The sequence below is a fragment of the Bombina bombina genome, chromosome 1 (assembly GCF_027579735.1).
Source record: "Bombina bombina isolate aBomBom1 chromosome 1, aBomBom1.pri, whole genome shotgun sequence".
Classification (NCBI taxonomy): Eukaryota; Metazoa; Chordata; class Amphibia; order Anura; family Bombinatoridae; genus Bombina; species Bombina bombina.
The window spans coordinates 197,688,768-197,709,094 of record NC_069499.1 but is presented as its reverse complement, the minus strand read 5'-3'; the positions used below and the strand labels follow the sequence as shown (position 1 = coordinate 197,709,094).

At 42.0% G+C, this 20,327-nt stretch overlaps 1 protein-coding gene across 1 annotated transcript in view; it reads right to left on the bottom strand.

Annotated features, from left to right (window-relative positions):
- MGA (MAX dimerization protein MGA) overlaps positions 1 to 20,327 on the bottom strand; it is a 1,137,718-nt gene that overhangs the window by 753,004 nt on the left and 364,387 nt on the right. Inside the window, exons 11-12 of the mRNA XM_053697822.1 lie at positions 11,128 to 11,277; positions 4,045 to 4,099 (exon numbers count right to left, since the gene is read on the bottom strand). Coding sequence (XP_053553797.1) covers positions 4,045 to 4,099; positions 11,128 to 11,277 — 205 coding nt within the window. The remainder of the gene's footprint in view (positions 1 to 4,044; positions 4,100 to 11,127; positions 11,278 to 20,327) is intronic.

The following is a 20,327-nucleotide window of genomic DNA, read 5'->3' as shown; positions in this document are numbered from 1 at the left end:
TTTGAGTGTCATAAAATAGAAATAAGATTTACTTACCCCAAGACACTCATCTACATATAGTAGATAGCCAAACCAGTACTGAAGCGAGAATCAGTAGAGGTAATGGTATATAAGAGTATATTGTCGATCTGAAAAGGGAGGTAGGAGAAGAAATCTCTACGACCGATAACAGAGAACCTATGAAATAGATCCCCTAGAGGAAGACCATTGTATTCAAATCGGCAATACTCTCTTCACATCCCTCTGACATTCACTGCACTCAGAGGAAAACCGGGCTTCAGCCTGCTGCGAAGCGCATATTAACGTAGAATCTAGCACAAACTTACTTCACCACCTCCATGGGAGGCAAAGTTTGTAAAACTGAATTGTGGGTGTGGTGAGGGGTGTATTTATAGGCATTTTAAGGTTTGGGAAACTTTGCCCTTCCTGGTAGGAATGTATATCCCATACGTCACTAGCTCATGGACTCTTGCTAATTACATGAAAGAAATAGGAGGAGAGAAGGGAAAACCTGGTCTCTCCTATTCCTTAGCAATAATTTCTGAAGTTCTCTTAGGAACTGGAAAAACATCAGAATAAGAAGGGACTTCAAGATATCTGTCCAGCTTACTCAATTTTTCTGGAGGAACCACAATCGAATCGCAGTCGTCCAAAGTAACCAAAACCTCCCCCAATAACAATCGGAGGTGTTCAAATTTAAACCTGAAGGAAACCACTTCTGAATCTGTCACTGGCAAGCCATTTCCTGAGTCAGAAAGTTCACCTTCAGACAGAACCTCCATACCCTCCAATTCAGAGCCCTGGGAGGGTACATCAGAGATTGCCATCAGAACATCAGAAGCTGTATTGACCACGTGGTTTTTTTCACTTTACCTCTTCCTATCACTAACACAGGCAAAGAGAATGACTGGAGTGGGAGGGAAGGGAGGAGCTATATATATAGCTCTGTTGTTGTGCTCTTTGCCTCCTCCTGCTTACCAGGAGGCGATATCCACAAGTAAGGATGAAATCTGTGGACTCATCGTATCTTAAGAAAGAAAGGTCATCGAAAAGATAATCAATCCATCAGCTGTTATTTTGACCTTGCCTGACTCATAAAATCCATTCAAGTTTTCATGTCTCTCTCTTAAAACCTTACTCCCATCAGGACGACCCACGAAGAACTCATAAACTTGAACCCCCAATTCAATGTGGAGATCATTTGGAATATGAAGTTGAACAAATTCTTGACTCTAGACTTCGACATCACCGATTGGAGTATTTGGTTAAATGGCGACACTATCCTCCTGAAGAGAATTCCTGGGTACCAGTTTCTGATATTCACAATCCACGATTATTGGATAACTTCCACAAGAGGTTTCCTAACAAACCATATGCTGAATCCTCTGTGCGGATTCCTTGAGGAGGGAGATATGTAACATACCTGTACCTTTAAATCCTAAATACCTCCCATTCTCCTCTCTCCCTTTAAATTCCCACTTCCTGCTTATCCAAATTGCTTGATTATGGAGTATACCTTGTGCCTAGTATTGCTCTCTAACTTTGAGAGTTGTTTTTGCTTACTGAACTTTTCTTACCATTGAATCCCTGGAAGTTACTTCAACTGCACACAGACGCTGTCTGTGTACAACCAACTCTCTCCTATTGTTACCAGCAGTCCGGTATTCATCTGCTCCTTTCACAGACGCTGTCTGTGCACCTGCAGCTTATCCATTTCACTAAAACGCTGTTTAGTCTCTCACAGACGCTATCTGTGCACCTCCAGCTCAAGTCATTCACCTGCACGCTGTTCAGTCTCTCACAGACGCTGTCTGTGTTTCTTCATATCACCTCATTCGGCTGCACGCTCTCTGGTCTTCACACAAGTACTCTGTATAACAAACTGCCTTGTCAACCCTTTTACATATTATATTGAAACATCTAATGTACTGAACTAAATATACCTCTCAAATCAATGTGTCTAAACCTACCTATTCTAAACCATTACTTCACTACCAGAGCTATTACAGCTAACTACTATTTGATTATCAACTATTACTTTATTGTAAACCTGCTTCTTAAACTGAAAGTAACTTACTCTGACTCGACATTGTCAGTGAGTAGTTTTCAAAGTGAAACTGTTTCTTTCTGTTCAGTATCACAGCTACATTTCAGGCACTTGCTCATTAACCAATTCAATAGTGAGCAGAGTTCACCTGTATCCTGTAGCTACAAACTTACATTTATTCACTCACTGATTTTTTCTAGTCTAAAACAATATGTTGAACTGTGACAGCATCACAGATAAAATAATTAGCAATTCTCAGAGCTTTAATTCGGTCTTGAATATCCTCGAGGGGAGACTCCACCTCAATGAGTTCCGACAAAGTCGCACCAGTAGGTAGCCGCTCCGGCAACCACGGCAACTGCAGCCACCGGTTGAAACAAAAATCCCATATGTTGAAACATCTTTCTCAGAAAGGTTTCCATTTTCTGATCCATCAGTTCTCTGAAAGAAGAACTATTCTTAAGAGGTATAGTAGTACGTTTAGCAAGCAAAGAGATAGCACCATCCACCTTAGGAATGGAGCCCCACAAATCCAGTAGAGTCCAGGACAGGGAAGAACTTTTTAAAAGTAGACGAGGGGGAAAAGGAAGAACCAATTCTTTCCCATTCGTTCTTAATAATGTTCGCCATCTTAACCGGCACAGGAAAAGTAAAAAACTTTCCCGTTTTTGTAAACTCTGTCTAACTTAGGTATCATAGGTTCTTTAGGCAGCGCAGCCTCTGGAACCTCTAACATAGACCAAACCTCCTTTAATAAAAAACGTAAGTGCTCAATTTTAAATCTAAAGGACGGTTTCTCTGCAGCAGGAGGCTTAGACGCTAAGGACTCCGACCCATTAAGTTCATCCTCTGAAGCTACAGAGGTTAACTCATCATCAGATAACTGGGACATAATATCTAATTCCGATAAATATTTAGATGATTCCGGGTCAGGAGAGCTATGTTTAACCTTTCTATTGCGTTTGTTAGAGGGAGGTAATATACTGAGGGCCACAGACACCGCTGTTTGTCATTGTTTTATTATAGAAAACTGCACCTTTATACTCCCAATGGCTGGAGTACTCACCACCTCCTAGACCCAGACAGTTAACAGAGGAAACGCTTTCCTCAGATTCAAGTCTCAGCCGGAATGGAGGAAATGAACACAGACCACACCCGGTCACATGGAGTGCAAGACCGTACTTCCCCTGTTATTACAAGTACAGCAAATAGGATCTGTGCAAAACTTTAAAAAACTAAAGTGAAACTTAAAAGTGAAACCTGTTTGTTCCAGCCAAAAACACACAGTCTATCAGCCCAGGAAAAAAATCACACAAAGCAGCATGTAAATAATTAATACACTGATTAATTAACCCCAACTGTTCAATAAACCCCCTTCAGACGATATTAACCTTGGATCCTATCAAGGTATAAAGGAGCCACATTGTGACCCTGTTATGGCGTTTTATGTGTAAAAAATTGAAACGATCTACCGCCAGCATCCATGCTGTGGAACAAAACACAGCCTCTCAAGTGTGACAGTCTTAAAAGCAGCGCTCCTGACATGCACTTGAGTGAAAGAAACCAGGCAGTGAAACTCGTCAACACTGATTGCTTAGGAGCTGTTAGCAGTAGTCTGGATGGTTTCGCAGAAAAAAACTTCACCTGCATCTCCAGACTAACTTTCATCAATACTCTCACTGAGAGGTTAACATGACTACTTAAAACTGCAGTCCTATCTCGAAGGGCAGATACCCTTTTTCAGGAATCTCAGAATCTTCTGACACTTCTCTGCCACCTCCTAACGTGATGAAAGGCAAAGAATGACTAGGGTAATGAGTAAGTGGGAAGGATATTTAAGCCTTTGGCTGGGGTGTATTTGCCTCCTCCTGGTGGCCAGGTGTTGAATTTCCCAACAGTAAGGAATGAAGGCAAGGACTCTCCCTATATTAGGAAGGAAATGATCACCAACTAAAGACACAGATATGTACAGAAAATAGCATCCATATAATAAATACCTTCTTGTACTTCCTTCCTTTTTTCTCTGTTCTTGGGTGATTTAGAACAATGTTCCTACAAAATAAATATATAGACTGACTTTTATACACTTCTAGATATACAAAAAAAAATCACAACCAATAATATCAAATCATATCAATCATTGTACATTTTAAGGCTGGGATTAAAACAGAATCCAGAAAGCCATGACTAGACATGCCTCCTACATAGATATACAAATAATTTTGTATGCTTCTTAAAAAGCATGTGGCTAACTTCTAAATTAAAAATTAATCTGTCAACACCTGGATGAAAAACTAATACTCAAAGTCAGCATTAAAGGAACATTTAATTTATTTTAAAATTAATGTGTAGATTTTTTAAAGTTTCTTACAAAACAAATGTTACTATCCTGGGGGTCGATAACAATTCTTTAGGAAAATGTATCAAATTATTTCTCTACAAAAATCCCCATAGAATTTAATGGTGTTTTACTGTTGATAAACGTTAGATTTTGATGGGCCCCATGATGGCTCATCAATTCTAGCTTCTTTGAACCCAGGAGTCACTTTTTTGGAAAATTATCAAACATGAGAATCAAAGTGGTATTACTGCTCTAAACATCTAATCTATAGAACTATATCTATAGAAAAAAAAAAAATACCCATGGAAACAAGGCAGGAATAAATAGGATAGTAAATAATCACAATTGTGTCCTACAATGTGTTCGGGTTGACAGATGTATTTCAAACTTTGGCTTATCAATGTTCTTGATGGTGCCAAACACATAATTTTGGAACCAAAGTAAAAACAAAATTTATGCTTACCTAATAAAATTCTCTCTTTTGCGATGTACCGAGTCCACGGATTCATCCTAACTTGTGGGATATTGTCCTTCCTGACAGGAAGTAGCAAAGAGAGCACCACAGCAGAGCTGTCTATATAGCTCCCCCTTAACTCCACCCCCCAGTCATTCAATCGAAGGCCAAGGAAGAAAAGGAGAAACTATAAAGGTGCAGAGGTGACTGAAGTTTACATAAAAAATACTATCTGTCTTGAATAGACAGGGCGGGCCGAGGACTCTGTACATCGCAAAAGAAAGAAATTTATCAGGTAAGCATAAATTTTGTTTTCTTTTGCAACATGTACCGAGTCCATGGATTCATCCTAACTTGTGGGATACCAATACCAAAGCTTTAGGACACGGATGAAGGGAGGGACAAGACAGGAACCTAAACGGAAGGCACCACTGCTTGCAAAACCCTTCTTCCAAAAATAGCCTCCGAAGAAGCAAAAGTATCAAATTTGTAAAATTTGGAAAAGATATGAAGCGAAGACCAAGTCGCAGCCTTACAAATCTGTTCAACAGAAGCATCATTTTTAAAAGCTCATGTGGAAGCCACCGCTCTAGTGGAGTGAGCTGTAATTCTTTCAGGAGGCTGCTGTCCAGCAGTCTCATAAACCAAACGGATTATGCTTTTCAGCCAAAAAGAAAGAGGTAGCCATAGCCTTTTGACCTCTACGCTTTCCAGCATAGACAACAAAGAAGATGATTGGCGAAAATCTTTGGTTGCCTGCAAATAAAACTTCAAGGCACGAACCACGTCCAAGTTGTGCAACAGACGTTCCTTCTTAGAAGAAGGATTAGGACACAGAGAAGGAACAACAATTTCCTGATTGATATTCCTGTTAGAATCAACCTTAGGGAGGAACCCAGGTTTGGTACGCAAAACCACCTTATCAGCATGGAAAACAAGATAAGGCGAGTCACATTGTAATGCAGATAGTTCAGAAACTCTTCGAGCTAAAGAGATAGCAAGTAGAAACAGAACTTTCCAAGATAGAAGCTTAATATCTATGGAATGCATGGGTTCAAACGGAACCCCCTGAAGAACTTTAAGAACTAAATTGAGACTCCATGGCAGAGCAACAGGTTTAAACACAGGCTTAATTCTAACTAAAGCCTGACAAAAAACCCAAACGTCTGGGACATCTGCCAGACGCTTGTGCAACAGAATAGACAAAGCAGATATCTGTCCCTTTAAGGAACTAGCGGACAATCCTTTCTCCAATCCTTCTTGGAGAAAAGACAAAATCATAGGAGTCCTGATCTTACTCCATGAGTAGCCTTTGGATTCGCACCAAAAAAGATATTTACGCCATATCTTATGATAGATCTTCCTGGTGACAGGCTTTCGAGCCTGAATCAAGGTATCTATGACCGACTCAGAGAAACCCCGCTTTGATAAAATCAAGCGTTTAATCTCCAAGCAGTCAGTTGCAGAGAAATTAGATTTGGATGCTTGAATAGACCTTGAACCAAAAGGTCCCGTCTCAGTGGCAGAGTCCATGGTGGCAGAAATGACATATCCACCAGGTCTGCATACCAAGTCCTGCGTGGCCACGCAGGCGCTATCAAAATCACTGAAGCTCTCTCCTGTTTGATTCTGGCAATCCGATGCGGAAGGAGAGGGAATGGTGGAAACACATAAGCCAGGTTGAACGACCAGGGTACTGCTAGAGCATCTATCAGTACTGCCTGAGGATCCCTTGACCTGGATCCGTAACGAGGAAGTTTGGCGTTCTGACGAGACGCCATCAGATCCAATTCTGGTGTGCCCCATAGCTGAACCAGTTGAGCAAACACCTCCGGATGGAGCTCCCACTCCAACGGATGAAAAATCTGCCTCCCAGTTCTCCACCCCTGGGATATAGATCGCTGATAGATGGCAAGAGGTAGCCTCTGCCCATCGGAATATCCTGGAAACTTCTATCATCACCAAGGAACTCATTGATCCCCCCTCATGATTGATATAAGCTACAGTTGTGATGTTGTCCGACTGAAACCTAATGAATCCGGCCGCAGCCAGCTGAGGCCACGCCTGAAGAGCATTGAATATTGCTCTTAATTCCAGAATATTTATCGGTAGGAGGGCCTCCTCCCGAGTAAATACCAAACCCTGTGCTTTCACGGAATTCCGGACTGCACCCCAGCCCAGTAGTCTGGCGTCCGTCGTCACAATAACCCACGCTGGCCTGTGGAAACACATTCCCCTGGACAGGGGATCCTGTGACAACCACCAAAGAAGAGAGTCTCTGGTCTCTTGATCCAGATTTATCCGAGGAGATAAATCTGCATAATCCCCATTCCACTGTTTGAGCATGAATAGTTGCAGTGGTCTGAGATGCAAGCGAGCAAAAGGAACTATGTCCATTGCCGCTACCATTAGTCCGATTACCTCCATACACTGAGCCACTGACGGCCGAGGAATGGAATGAAGAGCTCAGCAGGTGGTTAAAATCTTTGATTTCCTGACCTCCGTCAGAAATATTTTCATGTCCACCGAATCTATCAGAGTTCCCAGGAATGGAACTCTTGTGAGAGGAATAAGAGAACTCTTTTTCACATTCACCTTCCACCCATGAGATCTTAGAAAGGCCAACACTAAGTCCGTGTGAGACTTGGCAAGTTGGAAAGTCGACGCTTGAATTAAGATGTCGTCTAGATAAGGCGCCACTGCTATGCCCCTCGGCCTTAGGACCGCCAGAAGGGACCCTAGCACCTTTGTTAAGATTCTTGGTGCTGTGGCCAACCTGAAGGGAAGAGCCACAAACTGGTAATGCCTGTCCAGAAAGGCAAACCTGAGGAACTGGTGATGATCTTTGTGGATAGGAATGTGTAGATACGCATCCTTTAGATCCACAGTAGTCATATATTGACCCTCCTGGATCATTGGTAAAATAGTCTGAATGGTCTCCATCTTGAAGGATGGAACTCTTAGGAATTGGTTTAGGATCTTGAGATCTAGAATTCGTCTGAAGGTTCCCTCTTTTTTGGGAACCACAAGCAGATTGGAGTAGAAACCTTGCCCCTGTTCTGTTTTCGGAACTGGGCAGATCCCTCACATGGTAAAAAGGTCTTCTACACAGCGTAAGAACGCCTCTCTTTTTTTTCTGGTTTACAGACAATTGAGAAAGATGGAATCTCCCCCTTGGAGGAGAATCTTTGAAATCTAGGAGATACCCCTGGGTTACAATTTCTACGGCCCAGGAGTCCTGAACATCTCTTGTCCAGGCCTGAGCAAAGAGAGAAAGTCTGCCCCCTACTTGATCCTGTCCCGGATCGGGGGCTACCCCTTCATGCTGTCTTGGTGGCAGCAGCAGGCTTTTTGGCCTGTTTACCCTTGTTCCAAGCCTGGTTAGGTCTCCAGGTTGGCTTGAATTGAGCAAAGTTCCCCTCTTGCTTTGCAGGGGAAGAGGAAGGGGGACCACCCTTAAAGTTTCGAAAGGAACGAAAATTATTTTGTTTGGTCCTTGTCTTATTTGACTTATATTGAGGGAGGGCATGACCCTTCCCTCCAGTGATGTCTGAAATGATCTCTTTCAGGGCAGGCCCGAATAGGGTCTTACCTTTGAAAGGGATGGTCAAAAGCTTAGATTTAGATGACACATCAGCTGACCAGGACTTAAGCCATAACGCTCTTCGCGCTAAAATGGCAAAACCTGAATTCTTTGCTGCTAACTTAGCAAGATGAAAAGCGGCGTCTGTAATAAAAGAATTAGCCAACTTAAGGGCCTTAATTCTGTCCAAAATATCATCTAGTGGGGTCTCCATCTGAAGAGCCTCTTCTAGAGCCTCAAACCAAAAAGCAGCTGCAGTGGTTACGGGAACAAAGCACGCTATAGGTTGAAGAAGAAAACCCTGATTAACAAAAAATTTCTTTAGGAGACCCTCTAACTTTTTATCCATAGGATCAATGAAAGCACAACCGTCTTCAATAGGTATAGTTGTACGCTTAGCCAGAGTAGAAATAGCTCCCTCCACCTTAGGGACCGTCTGCCATGAGTCCTTTATGGTGTCAGAAATGGGGACCATTTTCTTAAAAACAGGAGGGGGAACGAACGGAATACCTGGTCTATCCCACTCCTTAGTAACAATGTCCGAAATCCTCTTAGGGACCGGAAAACATGAGTGTTAACAGGAACCTCTAAGTATTTGTCCATTTTACACAATTTCTCTGGAACGACAATAGGGCTAAAACCTCCCTGAGCAATAAACGGAGGTGCTCTAGCTTAAATTTAAATGCCGTCATATCTGAATCTGTCTGAGGGAACATCTTTCCTGAATCAGAAATCTCTCCCTCAGACAGCAAATCCCTCATCCCTACCTCAGAACATTGTGAGGGAATATCGGATACGGCTACTAAAGCGTCAGAAGGCTCAGCATTTTTTCTTAACCCAGAGCTACTGCGCTTCCCTTGCAACCCTGGCAGTTTAGATAAAACCTCTGTGAGGGTAGTATTTATAACTGAAGCCATATCTTGCAAGGTGAAAGAATTAGACGCACTAGAAGTACTTGGCGTCGCTTGTGCGGGCGTAACTGATTGTGACACTTGGGGAGAACTAGATGGCGAAACCTGATTTCCTTCTGTCTGAGAATCATTTAATGCCAAATTCTTATAAGTCAAAATATGCTGTTTGCAATTTATAGACATATCAGTACAATTGGGACACATTCGAGGGGGTTCCACAATGGCTTCTAAACAAATTGAACAATGAGTTTCCTCAGTGTCAGACATGTTTAACAGGCTAGTAATGAAGCAAGCAAGCTTGGAAAACACTTTATGAAAAAAACACAATTTGCAAAAACGGTACTGTACCTTTAAGAGAAAAAAAGGCATACACAAACTGCAAAACAGGTTAAAATTGCTTCAAAAATTCAAAAATTTTAACAGTGTACCCACTAAGCTTTAGAAGGATTGCACCACAAGTAAAAAAACAATAGACTCCCAAATGAAAAAAAAGGATTGATAATTGTCTAAAACCGGTTAAAAACCCCTAAAGCACCCTCTGCTGTGGCCCTACCTGCCCTTAGGAAATGATAATATGGGGTTTAAAGCTTCAATTAGTCCCTCAGAAGACTATCAGGACCTCAGGAGAAGTTGCTTGTTGCTTGTAAATGCTAGGCCCTGCCCACCTCACTCGATGTTGCTGGGGCCTACACAAAACTAACAAACCCTGCCTGAAAGCCATGTGGGTTATAAACAACCCCAAAGAACCCACAAGCAAATGTTGCTTGCTGCTTGTAAATGCTTGTAAATAGGCCCCGCCCACCTCACTGGATGTTACTGGGGCCTACACAAAACTAACAAACCCTGCCTGAAAGCCATGTGGGTTATAAACAACCCCAAAGAACCCTCAAGCAAATGTCCCATAAAACAGAAAACGTTACTCCCAGACACAAAAACGTTTGTCCCAAATTCACATAAACTGAGTGCCCACAAAAAATTAACCCTTTATGCAAGCTAGTAAAAACCTCTGATAACACTAGGATTACTGCTTACCCTTCCCCTAATGGGGACACTGTCAGCCTTTCTGAGTTAACACAGTCTCTGCAGAAAAAATTACTGAACATACCTCATTGCTGTATAGCAAGAAACCGTTCCTCACACTGAAGTATTCCTGTACTCCTCAGCTCATGTGGGAACAGCAGTGGACCTTAGTTACAAATGCTAAGATCATCATCCTCCAGGCAGAAATCTTCATCTATGTCCTGCCTGAGAGTAAATAGTACAACACCGGTACCATTTAAAAATAACAAACACTTGATTGAAGATAAAATAAAACTAACTGTTTAACACCTCTTTTCTTTACCCTTCCTGCTTAGAGCCAGCAAAGAGAATGACTGGGGGGTGGAGTTAAGGGGGGAGCTATTTAGACAGCTCTGCTGTGGTGCTCTCTTTGCTACTTCCTGTCAGGAAGGACAATATCCCACAAGTTAGGATGAATCCGTGGACTCGGTACATCTTGCAAAAGAAATTATCAGACATGGCACACTAATTTTCAGAATTTTTAAAGCCATGTGGTAATCTGTTTTAATCTCTAGAACAAAAACAGTTGTCTGCTGTAATTCCAAAATAATCTGATTGTATGGTAGAATAATCTTTATAAGGGTTTTAGGAAAATGTATTCTAAACTATTTCACATGTGACAATTAAATAAGATCAAGAAAAAAACAAGCCACACGTAGAAGAGAAAAAAAAAAGTAAAAAACAACACGAGCACCAAAAAACAGTATTTACATAGTGGGAAACATGCCTTACTTTGGAACAGAGGTCAGAGGAGTCACAAGTGCATTCCTCATTCTCATTTAACTGGACTTCTGGAGGTTTACGTGTGTAGACCCTTACTCGAGCACAGGTCATCATGCTGTCAAAATATAAATAGACTGGATCCATGTCCTCAGGAAGGATCTAAGGATAACAACAAATAAATTGTAATTTAAAAAATATAATAAAAAATAATAAAAATTTTTATTTAAAAATAAAAATGAAAGAAAATACAGCAACGGAATACAATAAAAATCATGACTAAAGAACTGCACTGTAGAATGCCAACAAACAATACAACAGGGTTGAATAAACCAGCCATCGATAATAGCAAAATTAAAAAAAATGAATATCAGGATCATACTGCTTAAACCAAGAATTCCTCAAGATCTATAAATTTAAGCCATAAATATTAAATTATTTGTGGATCAAGAAAAAACATCTGAAAACATTTTAAACGCATGATAGTGGTTTACAGACAAAAAATAAAATTTTATATATATATATATATATATATATATATATATATATATATATATATATATATATATATATATTACACACATATATACATACACACACACACACACACACACAGGTATATAACATAATTTATGTAAGAACTTACCTGATAAAAATTCATTTCTTTCATATTAGCAAGAGTCCATGAGCTAGTGACGTATGGGATATACATTCCTACCAGGAGGGGCAAAGTTTCCCAAACCTCAAAATGCCTATAAATACACCCCTCACCACACCCACAATTGAGTTTAACGAATAGCCAAGAAGTGGGGTGATAAGAAAGGAGCGAAAGCATCAAAAAATAAGGAATTGGAATAATTGTGCTTTATACAAAAAAATCATAACCACCACAGAAAAAGGGTGGGCCTCATGGACTCTTGCTAATATGAAAGAAATGAATTTATCAGGTAAGTTCTTACATAAATTATGTTTTCTTTCATGTAATTAGCAAGAGTCCATGAGCTAGTGACGTATGGGATAGCAGATACCCAAGATGTGGAACTTCCACGCAAGAGTCACTAGAGAGGGAGGGATAAAATAAAGACAGCCAATTCCGCTGAAAAATTAATCCACTACCCAAATCAAAAAAATGAAATAAGCAGCAGAATCAAACTGAAACAGCTGCCTGAAGTACTTTTCTACCAAATACTGCTTCTGAAGAAGAGAAAACATAAAAATGGTAGAATTTAGTAAAAGTATGCAAAGAAGACCAAGTTGCTGCTTTGCAAATTTGATCAACAGAAGCTTCATTCCTAAAAGCCCAGGAAGTAGAAACTGACCTAGTAGAATGAGCTGTAATCCTTTGAGGCGGGGACTTACCCAACTCTACATAAGCATGATGAATCAAAGATTTTAACCAAGATGCCAAAGAAATGGCAGAAGCCTTCAGACCTTTCCTGGAACCAGAAAAGATAACAAATAGACTGGAAGTCTTTCTGAAATCTTTAGTAGCTTTAACAAAATATTTCAAAGCTCTTACTACATCCAAAGAATGTAAAGATCTCTCCAGAGAATTCTTAGGATTAGGACATAATGAAGGGACAACAATTTCTCTACTAATGTTGTTAGAATTCACAACCTTAGGTAAAAATTTAAATGAAGTCCGCAACACTGCCTTATCCCGATGAAAAATCAGAAAAGGAGATTCACAAGAAAGAGCAGATAACTTAGAAACTCTTCTAGCAGAAGAGATGGCCAAAAGGAACAAAACTTTCCAAGAAAGTAATTTAATATCCAGAGAATGCATAGGTTCAAACGGAGGAGCCTGTAAAGCCCTCAGAACCAAATTGACTCCAAGGAGGAGAGATTGACTTAATGACAGGCATGATACGAACCAAAGCCTGTACAAAACAATGAATATCAGGATGATTAGCAATCTTTCTGTGAAAAAGAACAAAAAGAGCAGAGATTTGACCTTTCAAAGAGCTTGCAGACAAACCCTTATCCAAACCATCCTGAAGAAACTGTAAAATTCTAGGAAATCTAAAAGAATGCCAAGAGAATTTATGAGAAGAACACCAAGAAATGTAAGTCTTCCAGACTCGGTAATAAATCTTTCTAGACACAGATTTACGAGCCTGTATCATAGTATTAATCACTGAGTCAGAGAAACCTCTATGACTAAGAATCAAGCGTTCAATCTCCATACCTTCAAATTTAATGATTTGAGATCCTGATGGAAAAATGGGCCTTGAGATAGAAGGTCTGGCCTTAACGGAAGTGTCCAAGGTTGGCAACTTGCCATCCAAACGAGATCCGCATACCAAAACCTGTGAGGCCATGCTGGAGCCACCAGCAATACAAACGAAGGTTCCATTAGAATTTTGGAAATCCCTTTTGGAAGAAGAACTAGAGGCGGAAAGATATAAGCAGGTTGATAATTCCAAGGAAGTAACAACGCGTCCACTGCTTCCGCCTGAGGATCCCTGGATCTGGACAGATACCTGGGAAGTTTCTTGTTTAGATGAGAGGCCATCAGATCTATTTCTGGAAGTCCCCACATTTGAACAATCTGAAGAAATACCTCTGGGTGAAGAGACCATTCGCCCGGATGTAACGTCTGGCGACTGAGATAATCCGCTTCCCAATTGTCTACACCTGGAATATGAACCGCAGAGATTAGACAGGAACTGGATTCCGCCCATACAAGTATCCGAGATACTTCTTTCATAGCCTGAGGACTGTGAGTCCCACCTTGATGATTGACATACGCCACGGTTGTGACATTGTCTGTCTGAAAACAAATAAACGATTCCCTCTTCAGAAGAGGCCAGAACTGAAGAACTCTGAAAATCGCACGGAGTTCCAAAATGTTGATTGGTAATCTCGCCTCCTGAAATTCCCAAACCCCCTGCGCTGTCAGAGATCCCCATACAGCTCCCCAACCTGAAAGACTCACATCTGTTGAGATTACAGTCCAGGTTGGACGAACAAAAGAGGCCCCTTGAATTAGACGATGGTGATTCAACCACCAAGTCAGAGAAGATCGAACATTGGGATTTAAAGGGCCATTATGCACTCAAAAAAATATGGGCTAATTAAATAAAGCATTAAAAGAAAAACAGAATTTATGTTTACCTGATAAATTACTTTCTCCAACGGTGTGTCCGGTCCACGGCGTCATCCTTACTTGTGGGATATTCTCTTCCCCAACAGGAAATGGCAAAGAGCCCAGCAAAGCTGGTCACATGATCCCTCCTAGGCTCCGCCTACCCCAGTCATTCGACCGACGTTAAGGAGGAATATTTGCATAGGAGAAACCATATGTTACCGTGGTGACTGTAGTTAAAGAAAATAAATTATCAGACCTGATTAAAAAAACCAGGGCGGGCCGTGGACCGGACACACCGTTGGAGAAAGTAATTTATCAGGTAAACATAAATTCTGTTTTCTCCAACATAGGTGTGTCCGGTCCACGGCGTCATCCTTACTTGTGGGAACCAATACCAAAGCTTTAGGACACGGATGAAGGGAGGGAGCAAATCAGGTCACCTAAATGGAAGGCACCACGGCTTGCAAAACCTTTCTCCCAAAAATAGCCTCAGAAGAAGCAAAAGTATCAAATTTGTAAAATTTAGAAAAAGTGTGCAGTGAAGACCAAGTCGCTGCCTTACATATCTGATCAACAGAAGCCTCGTTCTTGAAGGCCCATGTGGAAGCCACAGCCCTAGTGGAGTGAGCTGTGATTCTTTCAGGAGGCTGCCGTCCGGCAGTCTCATAAGCCAATCGGATAATGCTTTTAATCCAGAAGGAGAGAGAGGTAGAAGTTGCTTTTTGACCTCTCCGTTTACCAGAATAAACAACAAACAAAGACAAAGTTTGTCTGAAATCCTTAGTAGCTGCTAAGTAAAATTTGAGAGCACGAACTACATCCAAGTTGTGCAACAAACGTTCCTTCTTTGAAACTGGATTAGGACACAAAGAAGGCACAACTATCTCCTGGTTAATGTTTTTGTTAGAAACAACTTTTGGAAGAAAACCAGGTTTAGTACGCAAAACCACCTTATCTGCATGGAACACCAGATAAGGAGAAGAACACTGCAGAGCAGATAATTCTGAAACTCTTCTAGCAGAAGAAATTGCAACCAAAAACAAAACTTTCCAAGATAATAACTTAATATCAACGGAATGTAAGGGTTCAAACGGAACCCCCTGAAGAACTGAAAGAACTAGGTTGAGACTCCAAGGAGGAGTCAAAATTTTGTAAACAGGCTTGATTCTAACCAGAGCCTGAACAAAGGCTAGAACATCTGGCACAGCTGCCAGCTTTTTGTGAAGTAACACAGACAAGGCAGAAATCTGTCCCATCAAGGAACTTGCAGATAATCCTTTTTCCAATCCTTCTCGAAGGAAGGATAGACTCTTAGGAATCTTAACCTTGTCCCAAGGGAATCCTGCAGATTCACACCAACAGATATACCAAATTATGTGGTAATTTTTCTGGTTACAGGCTTTCAGGCCTGAACAAGAGTATTAATAACAGAATCTGAGAACCCTCGCTTTGATAAGATCAAGCGTTCAATCTCCAAGCAGTCAGCTGGAGAGGGTCGAACGGACCTAGAACAAGAAGGTCTCGTCTCAAAGGTAGCTTCCATGGTGGAGCCGATGACATATTCACCAGATCTGCATACCAAGTCCTGCGTGGCCACGCAGGAGCTATCAAAATCACCGACGCCCTCTCCTGATTGATCCTGGCTACCAGCCTGGGGATGAGAGGAAACGGCGGGAACACATAAGCTAGTTTGAAGGTCCAAGGTGCTACTAGTGCATCCACTAGAGCCGCCTTGGGATCCCTGGATCTGTACCCGTAGTAAGGAACTCTGAAGTTCTGACGAGAGGCCATCAGATCCATGTCTGGAATGCCCCACGGTTGAGTGACTTGGGCAAAGATTTCCGGATGGAGTTCCCACTCCCCCGGATGCAATGTCTGACGACTCAGAAAATCCGCTTCCCAATTTTCCACTCCTGGGATGTGGATAGCAGACAGGTGGCAGGAGTGAGACTCCGCCCATAGAATGATTTTGGTCACTTCTTCCATCGCTAGGGAACTCCTTGTTCCCCCCTGATGGTTGATGTATGAACTTGGCCCTCGCTAGCTGAGGCCAAGCTTTGAGAGCATTGAATATCGCTCTCAGTTCCAGAATATTTATCGGTAGAAGAGATTCTACCCGAGACCAAAGACCCTGAGCTTTCAGGGATCCCCAGACCGCGCCCCAGCCCATCAGACTGGCGTCGGTCGTGACAATGACCCACTCTGGTCTGCGGAAGGTCATCCCTTGTGACAGGTTGTCCAGGGACAGCCACCAACGGAATGAGTCTCTGGTCCTCTGATTTACTTGTATCTTCGGAGACAAGTCTGAATAGTCCCCATTCCACTGACTGAGCATGAACAGTTGTAATGGTCTTAGATGAATGCGCACAAAAGGAACTATGTCCATTGCCGCTACCATCAAACCTATCACTTCCATGCACTGCGCTATGGAAGGAAGAGGAACGGAATGAAGTATCCGACAAGAGTCTAGAAGTTTTGTTTTTCTGGCTTCTGTCAGAAAAATCCTCATTTCTAAGGAGTCTATTATAGTTCCCAAGAAGGGAACCCTCGTTGACGGAGATAGAGAACTCTTTTCCACGTTCACTTTCCATCCGTGAGATCTGAGAAAGGCCAGGACAATGTCCGTGTGAGCCTTTACTTGAGGAAGGGACGACGCTCGAATCAGAATGTCGTCCAAGTAAGGTACTACAGCAATGCCCCTTGGTCTTAGCACCGCCAGAAGGGACCCTAGTACCTATGAGAAAATCCTAGGAGCAGTGGCTAATCCGAAAGAAAACGCCACGAACTGGAAATGCTTGTCCAGGAATTCAAACCTTAGGAACCGATGATGTTCCTTGTGGATAGGAATATGTAGATACGCATCCTTGAAATCCACCTTGGTCATGAATTGACCTTCCTGGATGGAAGGAAGAAGTGTTCGAATGGTTTCCATCTTGAACGATGGAACCTTGAGAAACTTGTTCAAGATCTTGAGATCTAAGATTGGTCTGAACGTTCCCTCTTTTTTGGGAACTATGAACAGATTGGAGTAGAACCCCATCCCTTGTTCTCCTAATGGAACAGGATGAATCACTCCCATTTTTAGCAGGTCTTCTACCCAATGTAAGAATGCCTGTCTTCTTATGTGGTCTGAAGACAACTGAGACCTGTGGAACCTCCCCCTTGGAGGAAGCCCCTTGAACTCCAGAGAATAACCTTGGGAGACTATTTCTAGCGCCCAAGGATCCAGAACATCTCTTGCCCCAGCCTGAGCGAAGAGAGAGAGTCTGCCCCCCACCAGATCCGGTCCCGGATCGGGGGCCCGCATTTCATGCTGTCTTGGTAGCAGTGGCAGGTTTCCTGGCCTGCTTTCCTTTGTTCCAGCCTTGCATAGGTCTCCAGGCTGGATTGGCTTGAGAAGTATTACCTTCCTGCTTAGAGGACGTAGCCCTTGGGGCTGATCCGTTTCTGCGAAAGGGACGAAACTTAGGTTTATTTTTGGTCTTGAAAAGACCTATCCTGAGGAAGGGCGTGGCCCTTGCCCCCAGTGATATCAGAGATAATCTCTTTCAAGTCAGGGCCAAAGAGTGTTTTCCCCTTGAAAGGAATGTCAAGCAATTTGTTCTTGGAAGACGCATCCGCTGCCCAAGATTTTAACCAAAGCGCTCTGCGCCACAATAGCAAACCCAGAATTTTTTCGCCGCTAACCTAGCCAATTGCAAGGTGGCGTCTAGGGTGAAAGAATTAGCCAATTAAGAGCACGAATTCTGTCCATAATCTCCTCATAAGAAGAAGAATTACTAATAATCGCCTTTCCTAGCTCATCAAACTAGAAACACGCGGCTGCAGTGACAGGGACAATGCATGCAATTGGTTGTAGAAGGGAACCTTGCTGAACAAACATCTTTAGCAGACCTTCTAATTTTTTATCCATAGGATCTTGGAAAGCACAACTATCTTCTATGGGTATAGTGGCGCGCTTGTGTAGAGTAGAAACCGCCCCCTCGACCTTGGGGACTGTCTGCCATCAGTCCTTTCTGGGGTCGACTATAGGAAAACAATTTTATAAATATGGGGGGAGGTACTAAAGGTATACCGGGCCTGTCCCATTCTTTACTAACAATGTACGCCACCCGCTTGGATATAGGAAAAGCTTCGGGGGGCCCCGGGGCCTCTAAGAACTTTTCCATTTTACATAGTGGTTCTGGAATGACCAGATAATCACAATCATCCAAATTGGATAACACCTCCTTAAGCAGAGCGCGGAGATGTTCCAACTTAAATTTAAAAGTAATCACATCAGGTTCAGCTTGTTGAGAAATGTTTCCTGAATCTGAAATTTCTCCCTCAGACAAAACCTCCCTGGCCCCCTCAGACTGGTGTAGGGGCCCTTCAGAAACCATATCATCAGCGTTCTCATGCTCTACAGAATTTTCTAAAACAGAGCAGTCGCGCTTTCGCTGATAAGCGGGCATATTGGCTAAAATGTTTTTGATAGAATTATCCATTACAGCCGTTAAATGTTGCATAGTAAGGAGTATTGGCGCACTAGATGTACTAGGGGCCTCCTGTATGGGCAAGACTGGTGTAGACGAAGGAGGGGATGATGCAGTACCATGCTTACTCCCCTCACTTGAGGAATCATCTTGGGCATCATTTTTACTAAAATTTTTTATGACATAAAATACATATAGTTAAATGAGAAGGAACCTTGGTTTCCCCACAGTCAGAACACAATCTATCTGGTAGTTCAGACATGTTAAACAGGCATAAACTTGATAACAAAGCACAAAAAACGTTTTAAAATAAAACCGTTACTGTCACTTTAAATTTTAAACTAAACACACTTTATTACTGCAATTGCGAAAAAGTATGAAGGAATTGTTCAAAATTCACCAAAATTTCACCACAGTGTCTTAAAGCCTTAAAAGTATTGCACACCAAATTTGGAAGCTTTAACCCTTAAAATAACGGAACCGGAGCCGTTTTTATATTTAACCCCTTTACAGTCCCTGGAATCTGCTTTGCTGAGACCCAACCAAGCCCAAAGGGGAATACGATACCAAATGATGCCTTCAGAAAGACTTTTCTATGTATCAGAGCTCCACACACATGCAGCTGCATGCCATGCTGTCCTCAAAAACAAGTGCGCCATACCGGCGCGAAAATGAGGCTCTGACTATGATTAGGGAAAGCCCCTAAAGAATAAGGTGTCAAAAACAGTGCCTGCCGATATAATCATATCAAAATACCCAGAATAAATGATTCCTCAAGGCTAAATATGTGTTAATAATGAATCGATTTAGCCCAGAAAAAGTCTACAGTCTTAATAAGCCCTTGTGAAGCCCTTATTTACTATCTTAATAAACATGGCTTACCGGATCCCATAGGGAAAATGACAGCTTCCAGCATTACATCGTCTTGCTAGAATGTGTCATACCTCAAGCAGTAAGAGACTGCACACTGTTCCCCCAACTGAAGTTAATTGCTCTCAACAGTCCTGTGTGGAACAGCCATGGATTTTAGTTACGGTGCTAAAATCATTTTCCTCATACAAACAGAAATCTTCATTTCTTTTCTGTTTCTGAGTAAATAGTACATACCAGCACTATTTTAAAATAACAAACTCTTGATTGAATAATAAAAACTACAGTTAAACACTAAAAAACTCTAAGCCATCTCCGTGGAGATGTTGCCTGTACAACGGCAAAGAGAATGACTGGGGTAGGCGGAGCCTAGGAGGGATCATGTGACCAGCTTTGCTGGGCTCTTTGCCATTTCCTGTTGGGGAAGAGAATATCCCACAAGTAAGGATGACGCCGTGGACCGGACACACCTATGTTGGAGAAAAGTCGTTTCTTCTTTGAAGAAGGGTTAGGACACAGAGATGGAACAACAATCTCTTGATTGATATTCCTGTTAGTAACTACCTTAGGTAAGAACCCAGGTTTAGTACGCAGGACTACCTTGTCTGAATGAAAAATCAGATAAGGAGAATCACAATGTAAGGCAGATAACTCAGAGACTCTTCGAGCCGAGGAAATAGCCATCAAAAACAGAACTTTCCAAGATAACAGCTTGATATCAATGGAATGAAGGGGTTCAAATGGAACGCCTTGAAGAACATTAAGAACTAAGTTTA